We start from the raw sequence: 19,742 nt of genomic DNA, 5'->3' as shown, positions 1-19,742 counted from the left end.
ACCCTGTCTCTACAAAAAAAATTTTTTTTAATTATCTGGGTGTGGTGGTGTACACCTGTAGTCCTAGCTACTTGGGAGGCTGAGGCGGGAGGATCACTTGAGCTCAGGAGATCAAGGCTTCAGTAAGCTATGACGGTGTCACTATACTCCAACTTGGGTGACAGAGAGAGACCCTGTCTCTAGGAAAAAAAAAAAAAAAAGGATTGTAGTCAAGCACATAACCGGACTACATTTCCCAGCACCCCTTGCATTGGGTGTGGGCAGGTGACTACTTTCTCTCCAGTGGCATCTGTGCCTCTCTTGGGTCCTTTAAGTGAGTGACCTACCTCTTCCATAGTCTTTTCTCTTCTACCTTCTGGATATGGAGGTCAGCGGGTCCTGGGGTAGAGTGGATCCCCAAGCTAGAAAAAGCCGGGCTCTTCCAAGTGGAGAACAACTGCCCTGCCACCTGGAACACCAACCCAGAACTGTTGCAATAAACAAGTTTCCATTATGTTTGAAAAGGCAAGGTGTGTTTGCAGCAGGGCGTAGCCTAGGCTAATTCATGATGCCCAGAGTTGAGGCAGAGCCAGGACGTAAACCCAGTTTGTTGGGCTCCGGGAGTCTCAACTTTGGGGTGCTGTGTGTATGGCCTGGGGGTTCTCTCTTGCAGCAGGCCTGGAAGCATGAGTGCCACCTGAGACCTCTGTTCCACAAGCACCGATGCCCCAGCACCTCCGCTTCCCCCACTTCTTCTGTTTTTGAGACAGAGTCTTGCTCTATCGCCCAGGCTGGAGGGTACTGGCATGATCTTGGCTCACTGCAACCTCCACCTCCCAGATTCAAGTGATTCTTCTGCCTCAGCCTCCTGAGTAGCTGGACTACAGGTATGTGCCACCATGACCAGTTAATTTTGTATTTTTATTACAGGGAGGGTTTCACCATGTTGGCCAGGCTGGTCTCGAACTCCTGACCTCAGGTGATCTGCCCACCTTGGCCTTCCGAAGTGCTGGGATTACAGGCATAAGCCACTGTGCCCAGCCCACTCCCCAACTTCTGCTGGCCTCAGCCTCCCTAAACTGCTGGTGGGTCTATTGTGAAGGGTTCAGAGCCACCGTTGCTGCTGCAAAGAGTGCAGCCCGGGCCGTCCCACTGATGTCACCAGGTATGCTTCTAGACAGGGCACAGATGGCCCTGCTGTTGTTGCTGGCCAAGCTGGGACTTCTAGCTCAGGCCTGATGCTCTTGCAGGATGAGACTGTCATCATCTCCAGGTCACTGGTTCCCTCTCCTAGGGAAGAAGTCTGCATGCTCTCCTGGACAGCCTTGCCACCTCCCTGTTTGTGTGATGCCACTAGCAGGGCCCCCCAGCAGGGCTGCCTGGGTTCCCAGGCTCACTGCACACAGCACTGAAGTGCCAGGCAGCTGGAGCGGGGACTGGTGTTAGCACCGTTGAATGCCAAGCCTGGAGCTCTCACTCCTTCCTGGTCTCAGGCTTCGGAGCTGAGTATAACCTACCAGACTAGGACCCTCTTCCCCTCCTAGGTGGCCTCATTTCTGGCACCCATTGCTGCACAGAGAAGTCACATTTCTTTTTTCTTTCTTTCTTTTTTTTTTGGGGGGGGGGTGTGTGAAACAAAATCTCGTTCTGTTGCCCAGGCTGGAGTGCAATGGCACGAACTTGGGTCACTGCAACCTCCACCTCCCAGGTTCAAGCGATTCTCCTGCCTCAGCCTCCCGAGTAGCTGGGATTAGAGGTGTGTGCCACCATGTCCGGCTAATTTTTGTAATTTTAGTAGAGATGGGGTTTCACCATGTTGGCCAGGCTGATCTTGAACTCCTGACCTCAAGAGATCCACTCACCTTGGCCTCCCAAAGTGCTGGGATTACAGAAATGAACCACCGCACCTGGCCCAGACGCCACATTTCAAGAGCTGTGTTTGAATATCCTGAGCTCACTCATGGGGAGGGCTATCTGATTTGGGGGTCCTGTTTCTCCCAGGGGCTCCTCGGTCCCTCTGTAAGTGAGTTGACGGTGACAGGTATGAGGGCTCTACCACCTCCATCTGCTGACACTTCCCAGGCACCAGCCGGGTTGGGGTGAACATGGATGGGGGTGAGTGGGCATCATCCACTCCTTTTCCGAGCAGCTCCAGTCCCAGCTGGTGTGGCCTGTATATGGAGAAAGTAATGCAGAGAGGCCAGTGACTCATTTAGGGCCATCCTGCTGTTCAGTTCCCACCAAGGTAGTGGATGGCAGAGGTGGAGTAAAGACTCTGTCCTCTGTGTCTCCATGATGGTGGTTGGCAGGAGCCTACAGTCCCTCGGATCCTGTCACCATCTTCATTCCCACCAGGTCCTGGTGAGCTTTTGCTTCCAACAGCAGCCCCTGCACGTCTTAGCTAGAGACACCCCTCATGATGTTGCAACCCGCTTTCACTGTGTGTGTTCCTAGAGCCAATGGGGCAAGGGCGAGATGGGCAGGGGAGTATAAATACCCCAGCTCCCTCCTCCCACTGGAGACTCTGAGAACCCCCTGTAGGGTGAGCCACAGTTACCTTCTGTTAAGGGTTGACTGTGTCCTTCATCTCCAAATTCCTACATTGAAGTCCTAACCTCCTGTACCTTAAAATGTGACCTTACTTGGGGATAGAGTTATTGCAGACATCATTAGAAAGATGAGGTCACACTGGAGTAGGGTGGATCCCTAATCCAATATGACTGGTGTCCTTATAAAAAGGGGAAATTTGGACACAGACACGCATACAGAGAGAACATCATGTGAAGATTGGATTACGCAGCCACAGCCTAGAAAATACCAGAAACTAGGAGAGATGCTGGGGACAGATCCTTCCCTAGTGCTTGCAGAGGGAGCAGGGCTCTGTAGACACATCAGTCTCGGACTTTTAGCCTCCAGAACTGTGAGACAATGAATTTCCGATTTTTAAGCCACTCAGTTTTTTGTACTTTTTGATACACCTTTGAGTGCCTTTGTCTGCTATCACACTCCTGTGTGGCCTCCCTGCCTCTCAGCCCATCTCCGCCTCCCTTCCCAGGGCACTGCCCAATCCCTAAGGCATTCATGCACCCTTATACAGGGTATGGTGTGCTTCTGGGGAATCCTATCTAACAGCGGGTTTTTGTTGTTGTTGTCGTTGCTATTGTTGTTTTTTGAGACAGAGTTTCACTCTTGTCGCCCAGGCTGGAGTGCAATGGCACCATCTCAGCTCACTGCAACCTCTGCCTCCCAAGTTCAAGTCATTCTTCTGCCTCAGCCTCCCCAGTAGCTGGGATTACAGGCATGTGCCACCACAACCAGCTAATTTTTATATTTTTAGTAGAGACAGGGTTTCATTATGTTGGCCAGGCTGGTCTCAAACTTCTGACCTCAGGTAATCTGTCTGTCTTGGCCTCCCAAAGTGCTGGGATTACAGCCATGAGCCACCATGCCCAGGCTACAACAGTAGGTTTTAAGGAGCAATGGCAAACTCACCAGCAGCAGACAGAGAATGAAGTGAGCACACCGGTCTCTGCGGGTGGTGAGCTTGACTCTGCAACCCCATCTAAGGGGTAATAGCACCGCTCAGTTCCCACCACAGGGAATTCAGGCTCCATGTCACCTGAGCTTCCTTAAGAAAAAACAGAAATACAGACTTCAAAAAAAAAGTGACATCTGATTTCTCTTTTCTTTTCTTTCCTTTTTTTAAAGAGACGGGGTCTCACTCTATCACCCAGGCTGGAGAGCAGTGATGTGATCACAGCTCACTGCAGGCTTGAACTCCAGGGCTCAAGCGATCCCACTGCAGCCTCCCAAGTATCAGGGACTGCAGACACAGGCCACCATGCCCCGCCTGGTTAGTATTTTTATTTTTTATTTTATAGATATGAGGTCTCGCTTTGTTTCCCAGGCTGGTCTTGAACTGGCTTCAAGAGATCCTCCTGCCTTGGCCTCCCAAAGTGCTGAAATTACTGGCGTGAGCAACCACACCTGGTCCCAATTTTCCAATCCTGGCCATTAACTCCATGAACTCTGCCCTTTTTTTTTTTTTTTTTTAAACTATGCAGGTCCAACCCAAACATGTCTGGAACCCAGAGTTGACCCTTGGGCAGGCACTTTGCAACCTTGGGTTAAAGGTTTGGCAGGGACCGTGCACCCCAGTTTTGTGTGATGGGAAAAGCTATGAGCAGGGAGCAGGTGGAGACCTGATATCTACTCATGGGTCTACCACTGGTTTGCTGTTTACACCTGCTTCAAAACCTCTCTGAGCCTCAATCACCTGATCTGTAAAATGGGTATCATGTCATGCACTTCACCTACCTCCTGGAGTGGAAATAAAGGTAGATTGACATAATTTATTTAGCAAACAGTTACTATGTGCATGCAGTATGCTGAGTATGTGATAAAACATTAACTCCTAGCCAGGCACAGTGGCTCATGCCTGTACTCCTAGCACTTTGGGAGGCTGAGGCAGGAGGATCACTTGAGTCTGTTCCAGACCACCCTGCGCAACATAGCAAGACCTTGTCTCTACGAGAAATAAAAAATTACCTGGGAGTGGGGTGTACACCTGTAGTCCCAGCTACTAGGGGGGCTAAGGCAGGAGGATTGCCTGAGCCCAGGAATTGGAGGCTGTACAGAGCTGTGATTGCAGTACTGCACTCCAGCCTGGGTGACAGTGAGACCCCCATCTCAAAAAACAAACAAACAAAATAGCTCCTGCATTCCATCCAACAGCCCTTAAAAGCAAGTCATGATTCTCATTTCATACTGGAGAAAACTGAGGTTCAGAGAGGTTTAGTGACTTGTCCAAGCTATTTATCTCCCGACTGAGAAGAGGCAGAGCTGAGCTTCAAAGCATGCTGACTGCAAAGCATCTGAGTCCACAAACTGCTATTTTGGTTTTTGTTGTTGTTGCTTTGGATACATAGGAAGGAGAGAGATGGGCAGTGACTTCCCGGCTTGCCTTGTGGATCTCTGGACAAGCTGTATGGGGAGGAACTGAGCCTGCGTGGGTGATGCTGGCACAGAGCAAAGCTTCCTGACCCAGTCTGGACAGCGGCCAGGAGTGGGCTAAACAACCTACCACCCTTTCTCCTCAGCAGCGCATTTCCCGTAAATGATGGCAGCCTGCCTGCTGGCTCGCAGACCTGCCTCCATGCTACAGCGGCTACTCTGGGCTCCCGGCCTCATGTCTTAAATGCGTCCTCCACGTTGACACATGTGGCAGGGCATTTCGGGAGGGGATGGGGGCAGGTGGGCCTGTGCTGAAAGGTGGCGTGTGTGCGTGTGTGTATGTGTGTGTGTGTGTGTGTGTGTGTGTGTGTGAGAGAGAGAGAGAGAGAGAGAGAGAGAACTAGATTGAGGCCAGACCCTCCTTGGGAGGCCATAATCCAGGCCTCTGTGTCCCCTGAATTGTAAAGTCCTCATGAGGGGACTCTGTGGAGATTGGCTGCCAGGCGCGTGTCCTGAGTCGCTCATCCCTTTGTTCACTCACTCACTGACGGCTTGTGGAGCGCCAGCCGTGCACCTGGCCCCACGCTCTATGAACAGAAGCAGCGCCTGCCCTTATGGAGACAGTACCCTAGTGGAGGCATGGGGAGGGTAATCTCACCAAACTAATAAGAAAGCGAGAGTATTAGAGATTGTAGAAAGTGCTAGAAAGGAAACAAACATGTCGGGCCACAGTCTACATCCCAGACCCTCAAGAGGGACTGAGAAACTGGGTGGGACATGAGCTGGGCTTCAGCGAAGGCCCCTTGAGGGGAGACCTTGTATTTTTAGCCCTGAGAAAACCAGGAGGAGAAGGGCACTCCTGGCTGGGGAATCAGCAGGAGCACAGGCCCTGAGCCAGGAAGGGGCCTGGAAGTTTCTGAAAACCTTGGAGTCTGGCCAGTGTGGTCAGAGCCTGATGAGTGGCACAGGGAGGAGTGGGAACTACCAGAAGGTCCTGATGAAGCAGGGCCTCTACTGGGGACACTTCAGACCCCCCGGCTGCTGGGGGAACCACCAGCATCATGATCTCCCCAGCTCTGCCCCGATGGGAGAGGCCTGCTAACCTTTGGCTGCTCCAACAGGAGGCAGAGGTCCAGGGCCCATCCTGCCCATTGGGTAACAGCCACTACTCCCCACCCCGGCCGGCCGCAGAGAAGGCCCTGTTGACCTGACATTTCTGTCTCTTGTCCAGGCACTTGAGTGACAAGAGGCCTTCTCTGGCCTGTTTGCTGACTTTTCCATTGCGCTGGCGAGACGGTGTGTTGCTCGGGAGGCCAGGCGGGTCACATCAAAACTTGGCTGTCCCTTTTGTTCCCTGGTCCGGAATTTCCCCTATCTGTGCTTCTGGAGCCCTGTCTCTACACAAAATAAAATTAGCAGGCCAGGCACGGTGGCTGACGCCTGTAATCCAAACATTTGGGGATGCCAAGACAGGAGGATCACTTGAGGTCAGAAGTTCCAGACCAGCTTGGCTAATCTGGCGAAACCCCCTCTCTATTAAAAATATAAAAATTAGCTGGGCGTGGTGGTGGGTGCCTGTAATCCCAGCTACTCAGGAGGCTGAGGCAGGAAATCGCTTGAACTCGGGAGGCGGAGGTTGCAGTGAGACCGTGCCGCTCACAGAGCAAGATTCTGTCTCAAAATAAATAAATAAATAAAATGAAATAAGCTAGGCATAGTGTCATGTGCCTATGGTCCTAACTATACAGGAGGCTGAGGTGAGAGGATCACCTGAGCCCAGGATTTTGAGACCAGCCTGGGCAACATAGTGAGACCCCCAACGCTAAAAAAAAAAAAAAAAAAAAAAGTAAAATTTATTTGCTTTGTCCCCCAGGCTGGAGTGCAGTGGCGTGCTCTTGGCTCACTGAAGCTTCCGCCTCCTGGGTTCAAGCGATTCTCCTGCCTCAGCCTCCACAGTAGCTGGAATTACAGGTGTGCACAACCACACCTGGCTAATTTTTGTATTTTTTAGTAGAGACGGGGGTTTCACCGTGTTGGCCAGGCTGGTCTCGAACTCCTGATCTCAAGTGATCCACCCGCCTCGGCCTCCCAAAGTGCTGGGATTACAGGCGTGAGCCACTGTGCCTGGCCGTTTATTTTAATTTTGACAGGCTTTCGCTCTGTCACCCAGACTGAAGTGCAGTGGTGCAATCACGGCTCATTGTGCATTGACCTCCTGGGCTCAAATGATCCTCCCTCCTCAGCTCTTCAGCAGCTGAGACTATAGGCACATGCCACCATGCCAGGCTAATTTTTGTATTTCTTATAGAGACAGGGTTTTGCTATGTTGCCCAGGCTTGTCTCTAACTCCCCAGCTCAAGTGATCCTCTCGCCTCAGCCTCCTGAGTAGCTGGGACCACAGGCATGTACCACCATGCCAGGCTAATTTTTTTAAAAATTATTATTTTTTTGTAAAGACAGAATCTCACTATGTTGCTCAGGCTGTTAATTATAATAATACATTCTCTTCAATCCACTATGTCCAAAAGATTATCATTATCGCATGTAAACAATTAAAACATGATTTCAATATTATTATTTTACATTATTTTATTCCTACCATGTTTTTTGGTTTTTTGTTTTGCTTTTTTTTTTTGAGACAGAGTCTCACTCTGTTGCCCATGTTGGAGTGCAATGACACGATCTCAGCTCACTGGAACCTCTGCCTCCCGGGTTGAAGAAATTCTCCTGTCTCAGCTTCCTGAGTAGCTGGAACTACAGGTGCCCGCCATCACACCTGGCTGATTTTTGTATTTTTAGTAGAGGCGGAGTTTCATCATACTGGTCAGGCTGGTATCGAACTACTGACCTCAGGTGATCCACCTGCCTCAGCCTCCCAAAGTGCTGGGATTACAGGCGTGAGCCACCGTGCCCAGCCTTTTATTCCGACCAAGTCTTCAATCTCTGGTGTGTACTTTGCCCTGACAGCTCATCTCCATCCAGCCTCACCCCATTGCCAGGGCTCAGTAATGACTTGTGGCTCCTGGATTAGACAGCACAGCTTTGCATGGGGCATTTAGTGCACTTTTGACAAGCTCTGGTTTGCTGTTTTTTCACTTGGCTGTATGTATCTGTCTGCAACTAGAATGTTAGCCTAAAGAGGGTCAGTGTTGGAATTACAGGCATGAGCCACCATGCCCTGCCTGAGTTCCCTTATTTTTATTTGCTAGATCTGGCAACCCTACCTGGGGAGAAATGACAGGGTCATCGTCAGATGCCAGGGAGTCGCGTATAGATCTTAGGGGCCAGTGGGATTGTAAGGCGTGCCATCCATAGCAATGCTGGGCTGAGGGTGATGAGCAACTGCTGGCTTTGGTATGACAGGTCTGAGGGCTGCCACTTCCATCCTGCCTGGTGGGGACACAGAGTGCAGCTTGGGCCTTTTCAAGCCCCAGATGTAGTCAAACTCCTTCCACTCCCCACTGACCTTCTATGCCAACTGCCCTTTGCTCACAGCGAAAGAGTCAAACACTCTGCGTGTCTTACAGCCTGCCATGGTTCTGCTGGACTGACGTCTTCTTCCTCCCCTGGCCGAATGTTCTCCAGCCTCTGGGCTCCAGCACCCTGACCTGTGTTTGCCAGAATTCAAACCCAAGCCTCCGCCTCCTGGTCCAGGACTCCTGGGGTCACTGGAGAGAAAGACTGTGTGTGTACCTCTGTCTAGGTGCCCTTTGTCCCGGGGGCATGCAGTATGATGTCAACAGGAGCCACTCAGGAAAGGCCAGCTCTGTTCTGCCGGGAAGACAGATATCCCCAGCAGAGGCCCCTGACACGAGGCTCCTGTCCTGTGTGTTGCTGGCTCACGGGGGCTCCTGACCCGAGATCCCTCTGCTGATGGCCCCAAGTCACCATCAACAAGGCCGCTGTTTCCTGAGCCCCTGTTCTGAGAAGGGCATTTGACATATTTTCTCTAGTCCTTCATTATCCTTGCCGGGTAGGGGGAAAGTATGGCCCCACTTTACAGATGTGGAGACCGAGGCCAGAGAGGTGAAGTCCCCTGCCTAAGGCGACCTGCCCCCTCCCCAGCAAAGCCTGCAGACTCCAGGTGTTGACCTCCAAGGTCATCCAGAGGCCAGTGGCTACCTGAGCCTGTATGTCCTTCCCTGGGGTTGTTCTGGCTTCAGGGTCCCAAGCCCAGCTGCAAGGATCAGAACCGGGGTTGCTTCTCGCAGGTCTGCTCCCCAAATCCTTCAGGGGCCAAGACCAATGGGGGCTGGGGGAGGGGAGAGGGTCAGTGTTCCCCAAAGACTGGGCTTCCAAGCCGTCTCTGTGGCTCTTATTAAGGCAGACCCCCAATCCCCAACCCTTGAGGTTCAGAAAACCTAGAGTGAGATCCTAAAATCTACCCCCTCCCCTTTTTTTTTTTCGAGACTGAGTCTCACTCTGTGGCCCAGGCTGGAGGGCAGTGGTACATTCACAGCTCACCACAACCTCCACCTACCATGTTCAAGCAATTCTCCTGCCTCAGCCTCCTGAGTAGCTGGGATTACAGGCTTGCGCCACCATGCCCGGCTAATTTTTGTATTTTTAGTAGAGACGGGGTTTCGCCATATTGGCTGGGCTGATCTCGAACTCCTGACTTCAAGTGATCTACCCACCTCGGCCTCCCAAAGTGCTGGGATTACAGGTGTGAGCCACTGTGCCCAGCCTAAAATCTACCTTTCAACAAGGGGTCTCTGCTGCAGCCAGTTTTAAAACCAATGAAGAGTTCTCTGTGCAATCCTCAGGCCCTCTGCCCACGCCCCAGATTCAGGAAGCTGACCCCGCAGAGGGCCGTCTGGACCATGTGTAAAGGGAGGGTGCTTTCTTCCGATGAGGGAATAACAGGGTTTCACAGGAGGCCCCAGCACCTGTATCTTCAGCCCTCTGCCCCATGTGGACAGGTTAGGAGGGAGAGAAGTGACTCTGAATTTTTAGAGCCACCTCCAGATGGCAGGAGCTGTGGATATTTCTGGAGGAATCTCCAACCCAGTGGCTGAGAATGACAGTTGGTCTTGAGTGGGGATTCCAAGGGGGTTTTCCCATGACTCCAGGAGCCCCAACTCAACAGACACCAACAGCTGGTGATTCTTAGGGTCAGAGAAAAAGCCCCTAAATGTTCTGCAACGGCTTCTTCCCTCCAGCTGCCCTCCTGCCTCCTTCCTCCCAACATCCCCTCTAAGGCTGCTGGGGCCTGGCTGGGAGTGGGCCTCTCCGTTCACCCTTCTGGACAGGAAGAGCCCACAGGCCTTTCTAGAAAACCAGGCCTTGGTGGTTTAGATCTTTTCAATTCAAAGGGTGGTCCAGGGAGCAGCAGCATCAGCTTCTCCCACGGGCTCTTAGAAATGCAGGATCTTGGCCGGGCGCGGTGGCTCAAGCCTGTAATCCCAGCACTTTGGGAGGCCGAGACAGGCAGATCACGAGGTCAGGAGATCGAGACCATCCTGGCTAACACGGTGAAACCCCGTCTCTACTAAAAAAAATACAAAAAACTAGCCGGGCGAGGTGGCGGGCGCCTGTAGTCCCAGCTACTCGGGAGGCTGAGGCAGGAGAATGGCGTAAACCCGGGAGGCGGAGCTTGCAGTGAGCTGAGATCCGGCCACTGCACTCCAGCCTGGGCGACAGAGCGAGACCCCGTCTCAAAAAAAAAAAAAAAAAGAAAAAAAAGAAATGCAGGATCTTAGCCGGATGCGGTGGCTCACACCTGTAATTCCAGCCCTTCGGGAGGCTGAGACAGGTGGATCACTTGAGGTCGAGACCAGCCTGGTCAACATGGTGAAACCCTGTCTCTACTAAAATACAAAAATTAGCCAGGCGTGGTGGTACGTGCCTGTAGTCCCAGCTACTTGAGAGGCTGAGTCAGGAGAACCACTTGAACCCGGGAGGTGGAGGTTGCAGTGAGCCAAGATTTAGCCACTGACTCCATCTCAAAAAAGAAAGAAAAGAAAGAAAGAAAGAGAGGAAAGAAAAAAAAAGAAAAGAAAAGAAAGAGAGAAAGAAAGACAGATAAAGAAAGAAATGCAGGATCTCAGGGCCTGCCCAGACCCCCAGACCCCTGAGTCAGCATCCAGCTTCTAAGCCAACTCCAGGTGATTCGTTTGCAGATTGAGGGGTCAGAAGCACTCATTTAAATCACTGGTTCTTTACCTTGCAGCCCAACACCTGGGAGCTTTAAAAGCAGTGGGATAGGGTTCCATCCCCAGAGAGCCTGATTTAATTGGTCCATAACACAATCCGGGCAGTGGGTCTTTTAGAAGCTACCCAAATTGCAGGAGAGTTTGGCAAATATATATATATATATGTATATATATTTATTTTAAAAAATTTATATATAAATATTTTTATTAAAATATTTTTATAAAAATATGTGTAAAATATATATAAATATTTTTATGAAAATGTATATAAATATATTTATTAAAAATATATAAATATATTTAAAATATATATTTATATATTTAAATTTAAATTTATTAAATTTATGTATATTTAAATGTTGGTTCCCAAAGATGGCATAGTAGAGGCTGGGTGCAGTGGCTCATGCCTATAATCCCAGCTCTTTGGGAGGCCAAGGTGGGTGGATCACCTGAGGTCAAGAGTTGGAGACCAGCCTGGCCAACATGGTGAAACCCCCTCTCTACTAAAAATACAAAATACAGACATTACCCGGGTTGGTGGCAGGCAGCTGTAATCTCACTACTTGGGAAGCTGAGGCAAGAGAATTACAGGAACCCGGGAGGCAGGGGTTGCAGTGAGCAGAGATCGCACCATTGCACTCCAGCCTGGGCAACAAGAGGGAAACTCCATCTCAAAAAAAAAAAAAAAAAAAAAAAAGAAAGAGAGAGATGGCATAGGAGAAAGCACTCTCCCTGCACACACACCTGGCAGGCCTCTTATGGGGTCAGCTTAGGGAATTGGGGTGGGGGCGGAGGGCAGAAATCCTGGAACCCAGGCCCAGGATCAGAGATGAGGCAGCTCCTGCCTCCGCCTCCGCCCATGGAGACCAGCAGTGGGGAAAATGTGTCAGGGGCTTGTGGCCCAGGGGCCCACTTTGGAGTCATCAGGGGCGGGGTACATGTACCTATTGCCCATGGCGCGAGGCAAAGGGCAGGACCAGTGGCTTCGGCATCCTGATGCTCAGACCTCTGCCCGTGGGTGGGGGTTCAGGACAGGGAGAGGGCACACAGGAGAGGAGAGTCACTGTGTCCTGGGCCAGGAAAACCCTCAGGTAATAAGTTTTCTTTCCGGGGAGTTACCCAGGAAGACTTCCACATCAAGAAACACTACTATTACTGTCAATCATAATATTAATACTACTAATAATTTTGTGTTTAATAAGTGCCTGGCACGGCGATGCACGCAGATCTCATTGTGGTTCTGAAGCTGTGACTGCAGCAGCATCACCCCTTAAAAGGCATATGAGGCTGGGTGTGGTGACCCACTCCTGTAATCGAACACTAGGAGGCTGAGGTAGGAGGATGGCTTGAACCTAGGTGTTCAAGACTAGCCTGGGCAACATAGTGAGACCCTCCTCTCTACAAAAAATTAAAAAATTAGCCAGGTGTAGTGGTGCAGCCTGTGGTCCCAGCTATTCGGGAGGCTGAGGCGGGAGGATTGCTTGAGCCCAGGAGTTTGAGGGCACAGTGAGCTATGATGGCACCATTGCTCTCCAGCCTGGGCGACAGTGAGGCCCTTTTCTTTCTTTCTTTCTTTCTTTTTGGTGGCGGGGCGGGGCGGGGAAGGCAGATTCTAGGGCCCCACTCCAGGCCTTCCACATCCCCTGGGCCGGGCCTGAGAATCTGCTTTTCACAAGGTTCCTGGGAATTTCTTGCGCGCAGAGACTGTTGGGAAACACAGGATTTCTCCCAACCCTGAATGTGGCTGCCCACCACTGACATTCATTCCTTGCCTTATCATTCACTCCATTCACGTTTATGCGCTGTCCACACCATTCGCTGACGCAGCCTACCCCCACCGCCCCCCGCCCCACTCCCATTCCTCCCAGTATCTCTGTCCGCAGTTCCCCAGGCTGTTCCCTCTCTGCCGCCGCTTTCTCTCCCCCGCGCGTCCGCGGCGAGCCAAGCCCCCTCCCCAGCCCGCGACTGCGCCCTGGGCCCCGAGCGCCCCGCCCCACCCGAGAACCTGCGCTGAGGCGGCCCCACAGGGCGCAGGCCCAGACCCTCAGCGTCCACCGCCCGCTGCCCGCATCCGCCCGCCCGGCGTCCGAGCCCTTCACCGGCGACGGGTAGAGCTGGAGCCCTGGGCCTGGGCGCCAGGTGGGCTCCTGGGAGGGTTATGAAGCAGGTAGGGCCACGGGGATGCTGGGGCTGGAGGTGGGGCGGGGACGAGAGGAGCCTACTGGAGCGCTGGAGAAGCCGGGAGGAGGAGGAGGGATGCTCCGGGGCCTGGGGCTGGGCTGCACCCGGTGGTCGGGAGGGTGGAGAGGGCTTTGCCACTGCGGCCGCAGCGGAGGGGCCCCGCCAGCTCCGAGGGTCCACTTGGGAACCCAGTGGGGTGCGAGTGGAGTCCAAGCCCAGGAGGACAGGGCGGGTGGGGTCGGGGTGTGCACCGCGCTTGGGCCTGCCACCTGCCCTTGCTGTCCCCCCAGGCCCTGGTGGACGATACGGAGGATGTGTCCCTGGACTTTGGAAACGAGGAGGAGCTGGCCTTTAGGAAAGCCAAGATCAGGTGTGTTGGGATGGAGCTTGGGTCAGGCGTTCCCCAAAGCTGCAAATTCATTCATTTACTCATTCATTCAAAATATATTGAGCACCTACTGTGTGCCAGGCCTGGGTCTGGGGACGTATCTGTGAACACATCAGAAAAGGTCCCTGCCCTCCTGGAGCCTGCATTGGGAGAAGCAGGAAGAAGGGGTGGAGCTGATGTTGAACAGGCAAAGAGATTAATGAGATAATTGAATGTGAGAAGAAATTCAGCCCTGTGATGAAAGAGAAGGTAACTAGAGAAGGCCACTTGCCTTAGTGCAGCCATTGGAGGGCCTCTCTGAGGAGGTGATATTTGAGCTGAGACCTGAATGATGAGAAGCGGCCAGCCATGGGAGACTCCAGAGAAAGAGTGTTCCAAGCTGAAGGAGCTGCAAGCACAAAGGCCCTGGGGCTATGTTGTAAGATCAGAGAAAGCCACTGAGGCTAGAGGGGAGCAAGCTTGGCAGTGGACTGGACACGTGGAAGAGGGCTTGGAGTTTTATTCCTATCCCTGCTGAGTCTAGTTAGACAGGCTAGTCCTGGGTCAAGTCACTTAACTGCCTGAGACCTCTAGCATCCCAGAAGGTGGCAGGACCACAGCATGAGGAGTGACCCGTGAACGTGGTTACCGATGGCCCAGGCGGCAGCCCCTTCTAGAAACACCCACGGCTCAGCCTCACTCACCCACCCAGTTCAGCCCTATCTCTCCTTCCAGCTATCAGAGCCAGTAGGCATGGAATGGGCCTTGGCACCTAAATGCCATTCCTTGTTAAGTCTCTGTTTTTAATATTAAACTCTCTAATAAACCCCGGAAAGGAATAGACTGTATTAGTTTTCTATGACCGCTAGAACAAATTACCATTATCATCTTGGCTTAAGACCAAAGAAGTTTATTCTCCTGCAGTTCTGGAGGCCAAAAGTCCACAGTCAGTGTTCCTGGGCTGAAACCAAGGTGGCAGCAAGGCCATACTCCCTTTGGAAGAACTAGGGGAAAATCTGTTCTTTGCCTTTTCCAGCTTTTGGTGGCTGCTGGCATTCTGTGGCTTGTGGCCTGTTCCTCCACCTTCAAGGCCAACATTATAGCATGTTGAGATCTCTCTCTGTTCCGTGGTCAGGTGATGTGTGTGTGTGTGTGTGTGTGTGTGTGTGTATGTGTGTGTGTGTGTGTGTGTGTGTGTGTGTGTGTGTGTGTGTGTATGTGTGTGTGTGTGTGTGTGTGTGTGTGTGTGTGTATGTGTGTGAGAGAGAGAGAGAGAGAGAGAGAGAGGTTTCCCTGTGCCTCTTTCTTGTAAGGACTGTTGTGATGGCATTTAGGGTCCACCCAGATCATCTAGGATAACCTTTGCATCTCAAGATCCTTAATTATATGCTGAGCGCAGTGACTCACATCCATAAATAATCCCAGCACTTTGGGAATCCAAGGCGGGCAGATCACTTGAGGTTAGAATTTCGTGACCAACCTGGCCAACATGGTGAAACCCTGTCTGTACCAAAAGCTATAAAAATTAGCCAGGTAGGCCGGGCGCGGTGGCTCAAGCCAGCACTTTGGGAGGCCGAGATGGGTGGATCATGAGGTCAGGAGATCGAGACCATCCTGGCTAACACGGTGAAACCCCGTCTCTACTTAAAAATACAAAAAACTAGCCAGGCGAGGTGGCGGGCGCCTGTAGTCCCAGCTACTCAGGAGGCTGAGGCAGGAGAATGGCATGAACCCGGGAGGCAGAGCTTGCAGTGAGCCGAGATCCGGCCACTGCACTCCAGCCTGGGAGACAGAGTGAGACTCCGTCTCAAAAAAAAAAAAAAAAAAAAAATTGCCAGGTATAGCGGCACGTCCTGTAATCTCAGCCACTCAGGAGGTTGGGGAAGGAGAATCACTTGAACCCAGGAGGCAGAGGCTACAAAAAAAATTCTTAATTAAATTACATCTGCAAAGTCCCTTGTGTCATATAAGGTAGCCTTCACAATTTCTGAGGATTAGAACCTGGATTTCTTTTTTTTGAGACAGGGTTTTACTCTGTTGCCGAGGCTATAGTGCAGTGGTACAATTATGGCTTACTGGAACCTCAAACTTTTGGGTTCAAGAGATCCTCCTGCCTCAGCCTCCCAAGTAGCTAGGACTATAAGGGTTGCCACCACCCCTGGCTAATTTTTTAAAAATTTAATTTTGTAGAAATGGGGTCTTGCCATGCTGTCCAGGCTGATCTGGAACTTCCAGCCTCAAGTACTCTTCCTGCGTCAGCCTCTCAAAGCCCTGGGATTATAGGTATGAGCCACTGCACCCATCCAAGACCTGGATATTTTCAGAGGCTATTATTCATCCCACCATAATGGCCAGTGATTGTCTTTAAGGGAAGACACTGCAGGAGAACTGGAATCCTGGGTAAAGAATCTTCTAGAACATCTGAACTCATATGTGTTCAATCTCTATTGAGCATCTCCTGTATGCCCAACTCTGGGCTAGTGGCTGGGGATATGCAGAGTTCAGGACTCCACTCCTGCCTTTACGGGTTGCGCAATCTAGGGCAGGGTTGCTTAATCTCAGCACTCCTGACGTTTTAGGCCAGATACTTCTTTGCTATAGGGAGTGTCCTGTGCACCATAGGATGTTGAGCAGCATCCCTGGCCTCTATTCACCAGATGCCAGTAGCAGCCCATCCATAAAGTCTCAGGCATTGCCAAATATCCTCTATGGGGCAAACTTGCCCCCGGTTGAAAACCACTGATTTGTGGGGTGGGAGTAGGCATACCGGTGGCTGTTACAACTCAGTATTTGTGTTTTGTTTTGTTTTGTTTTTGTTTTTGTTTTTGAGATGGAGTCTCACTCTGTCACCCACACTGGAGCACAGTGGTGCAAACTAGGCTCATTGCAACCTCTGCCTCCTGGGTTCAAGCAATTCTCCTGCTTCAGTCTCCCAAGTAGCTGGGACTACAGGTGCACGCCACCACGCTTGGCTAATTGGTGTGTTTTTTTTCTTTGTTTTGTTTTGTTTTAGTAGAGATGGGGTTTTACCATATTGGCCAGGCTGGTCTCAAACTCCTGATCTCAGGTGATCTGCGTGCTTTGGCCTCCCACAGTGCTGAGATTACAGCCACCGCGTCTGGCCAGAGCTCAGTATTTTAAATGCGGGGATAGGCAGAAGCTGGGGCTCTTACCCTGGCCAGAGGAGGAGGAAACAGCTAAGCTGGGACCCACAGGTGGGGTAGGAGTTGGTTAGGCTGGGAGGGGTAGATATACCATGGGGAGGCCTGGAGGGAAGGTCATGAGTTTAGGATGGTTCCGTGTGGCTCAAGACCCAGGTGCTGGTGAGTGGCCTGAGTGGAGATTGGGGCCAGACCCTGCAGCGCTCAGCAACCAAGCTCCAAGCTCTGGAGGTGCATTGTCCACTGAACGTTCTAGAGGATGGGGCTGTGCCTTTATCTGTGCTGTGCAGCACGGTGGCCCCAGCCACCTGTGGTGACTGAACAGCTGAAATGTGGCCAGGGCGACTGATGTTTCGATATTATTTACTTTAATCAAATTGAATGTAAATAGCCACATATGACTGTGGCATTGGGCAGGGCAGTTCCAGAGTTCAGTCACCGTGGAAGGATTTTGCTCAGGGCAGTGATATGAGGATTGCAGGATGGAGGCTGGGTTGTTCGGGTAGAAGGAGGGTAGGAGATCAGACCAAGGCACTGGCAGGGATGATGGAGGAAAGGGGCCCAGAGGCACAGGGGAGGTAGAACCCGCCCACCTTGCTGATGGTCAAGATGTAGGGTGGGGACGGGAATCATCAGGGTGACGCTCAGGCTGGTGGTCTGGTGACTCAGGTGAAGAAGCACTTTTGGAGGAAAGATGTTGAGTTCAGAGTGGTCCTTGTTAGGCTGTGTTGGAACATTCTAGTAGCCAGTGGACAGCTGGGAGGAGAGGCCAGGAGCTGGAGAAGCCACCAGGGCTGTAATCAGAGATCTGGGAGGCAGCAGTTCATGCATCCAGGTGGGTATGTTTGAGAGCCACCCACCCCAGAATCCTCGGTGTGCCTAATGCAGATTCCTAGGTCTGGCCCTGGACTTATTTAACCAGATTCACAGGGGATGGGCCTAGAAACATAAATTTAAATAGCACCCCCAGATGATTCTGATGCATAGGAATGTAGAGATGGCTCTAAAATCCTGAGAACAAATTAACTTACCCGGATAGCAGTGTAGAAAGGGAATTTTTTTTTTTTTTTTGGAGATGGAGTTTCTCTCTTTTTGCCCAGGCTGGAGTGCCGTGGTATGATCTCGGCTCACTGCAACCTCCGCCTCCCGAGTTCAAGTGATTCTCCTGCCTCAGCCTCCTGAGTAGCTGGGATTACAGGTATGTGCCACCATGCTGGCTAATTTTGTATTTGTAGTAGAGACAGGGTTTCCTCATGTTGGTCAGGCTGGTCTCGAACTCCTTATCTTGCATGATCCTCGTACCTTAGCCTCCCAAAGTGCTGGGATTACAGGCGTGAGCCACTGTGCCCAGCCTAGAAAGGAATTCTTAACTGAGGTCTACAGATGGGCTTCAGGCGTTCAGGAAACCTCTGAAAACTATTATCTAAGTTTCATATGTGTGTTGTTTCAGGAAAAGGATCCAAACTTTGTTTGTTTGTTTATAAGACAGGGTCTTGCTGTGTTGCCCAGGCTGATCTTGAACTCCTGGACTCAAGCGATCTCTCTGCCTTGACCTCCCAAAGGCTCCAAACATTAATTGGATTATCAAATGGGCCCATGATCCACAAAAGTTACCAATCACTAGTGCAGAGTGAAAATGGTTATTTGTAAATCCCTTGTTGAAATGGATTCCAGGCTGACATCGAAAGGAGGTGATGCTGTGGAAGGGGGCCTGTCACAGGAGTCTGGGACATTGGGTTCATCTCTTCCTTAACCACTTTCTGGCTTTATGATTTTTGGACAGGTCGCCTTGCTTTGCTGGGCCTCCATTGGCCAGTCTGTAAAATGGGGATAATTGTATCAGCCTGACTTCACCACGCGGTTACTATACAGTTTATTTAGTAAATATTTATCCAGCATCTGCCGGGGCAGGTGCTGGGCTAAGCCCTGGGGATGGAGCTCTGGTCTCTGCTGTTTCTGTCCCTGGTTCCAGGTCAGTGAGGTGCAGTGTTGTGGTGGGGGGCCCTGGGGAGTACGTCGCATCTTGCAGGATAAGTGGAGGGTGTAATTCCACAACAGAGCTGGGCACATAGAGGAAACATTAGCCTTGCTGTGTGTGTTTTTCCCCGGTGGACAAACTTTTTATTTCTTTTACTTTTCTTCAACTTTAAAAACTATGATTTAAAAAAAGAAAAAAAAACCCACGCATAAAATTCCATCTTAGTCATTTTAAATTATACAGTTTAGTAGTTTAAGTATAGTCACATTGTTGTGAAACAGAGCGTTTTCATCTCGCAAAACTGAAACTCTGTACCGTTTAACAACTCTCCTTCCCCCAGCCCCTGGTAAATACCATTCTCCTTTCTGTCTGTATGCATTTGACTACTCTAGGGACCCCATAAAAGTAGAATCATACAGTGTTTGTCCTTTTTTGACTGGCTTACTTCACTTAGCATAATGTCCTCAAGGGTCACCTGTGTTGTAAAATGTGCCAGAATTTCGTTTCTTTTTAAGGCTGGATAATAATGCCATGATATGAATAAACTATGTTTTATTTACCCATTCATCCACTGGGGTATGCTTGTACCTCTTGCTATTGTGAATAGTACTGCAATGAACGTGGTTATGCAAATCTCTCTTTGAGACTCTGCTTTCAATTCTTTTGGCCATATACCCAAAAGTGAGATTGCTGGATCCTATGGTAGTTCTATTTTGAATTTTTTGAGGAACTACCATACCGTTTTCCACATAAGTTGCACCATTTTACAATCTTACCGACACTGTACAAGGGTTCTAGTTTCTCCATATCCTTGCCAACATTGTTATTGTCTGTGTTTTTGATAGTGACCATCCTCATGGGTATGATAACTATGTTATTTCATTGTGGTTTAGATTGGCATATCCCTAATGGTTAATGATGCTGAGCATTTTTTCATGTGCTACATGTCCATTTGTATATCACGTTTG

At 50.8% G+C, this 19,742-nt stretch overlaps 1 protein-coding gene across 11 annotated transcripts in view; it reads left to right on the top strand.

Moving 5' to 3' along the window:
• Window positions 1-13,077: 13,077 nt before the first annotated feature.
• Window positions 13,078-19,742, top strand: part of TVP23A (trans-golgi network vesicle protein 23 homolog A) — a 56,740-nt gene continuing 50,075 nt past the window's right edge. For all 11 annotated transcript variants that reach the window (XR_013412438.1, XR_013412437.1, XR_003725586.2 and 8 more), the window contains exons 1-2: window positions 13,078-13,254; window positions 13,559-13,638. Coding sequence is in view for 3 of the 11 variants with exons in the window: in XM_015125610.3 (XP_014981096.1) it covers window positions 13,246-13,254; window positions 13,559-13,638 (89 nt within the window). In the remaining 8 variants the exon portion in view is untranslated. The remainder of the gene's footprint in view (window positions 13,255-13,558; window positions 13,639-19,742) is intronic.

This window comes from Macaca mulatta, chromosome 20, assembly GCF_049350105.2.
Source record: "Macaca mulatta isolate MMU2019108-1 chromosome 20, T2T-MMU8v2.0, whole genome shotgun sequence".
Classification (NCBI taxonomy): domain Eukaryota; kingdom Metazoa; phylum Chordata; class Mammalia; order Primates; family Cercopithecidae; genus Macaca; species Macaca mulatta.
The sequence above is the reverse complement of the archived record's forward strand: the minus strand, read 5'-3'. Positions and strand labels throughout refer to the sequence as shown.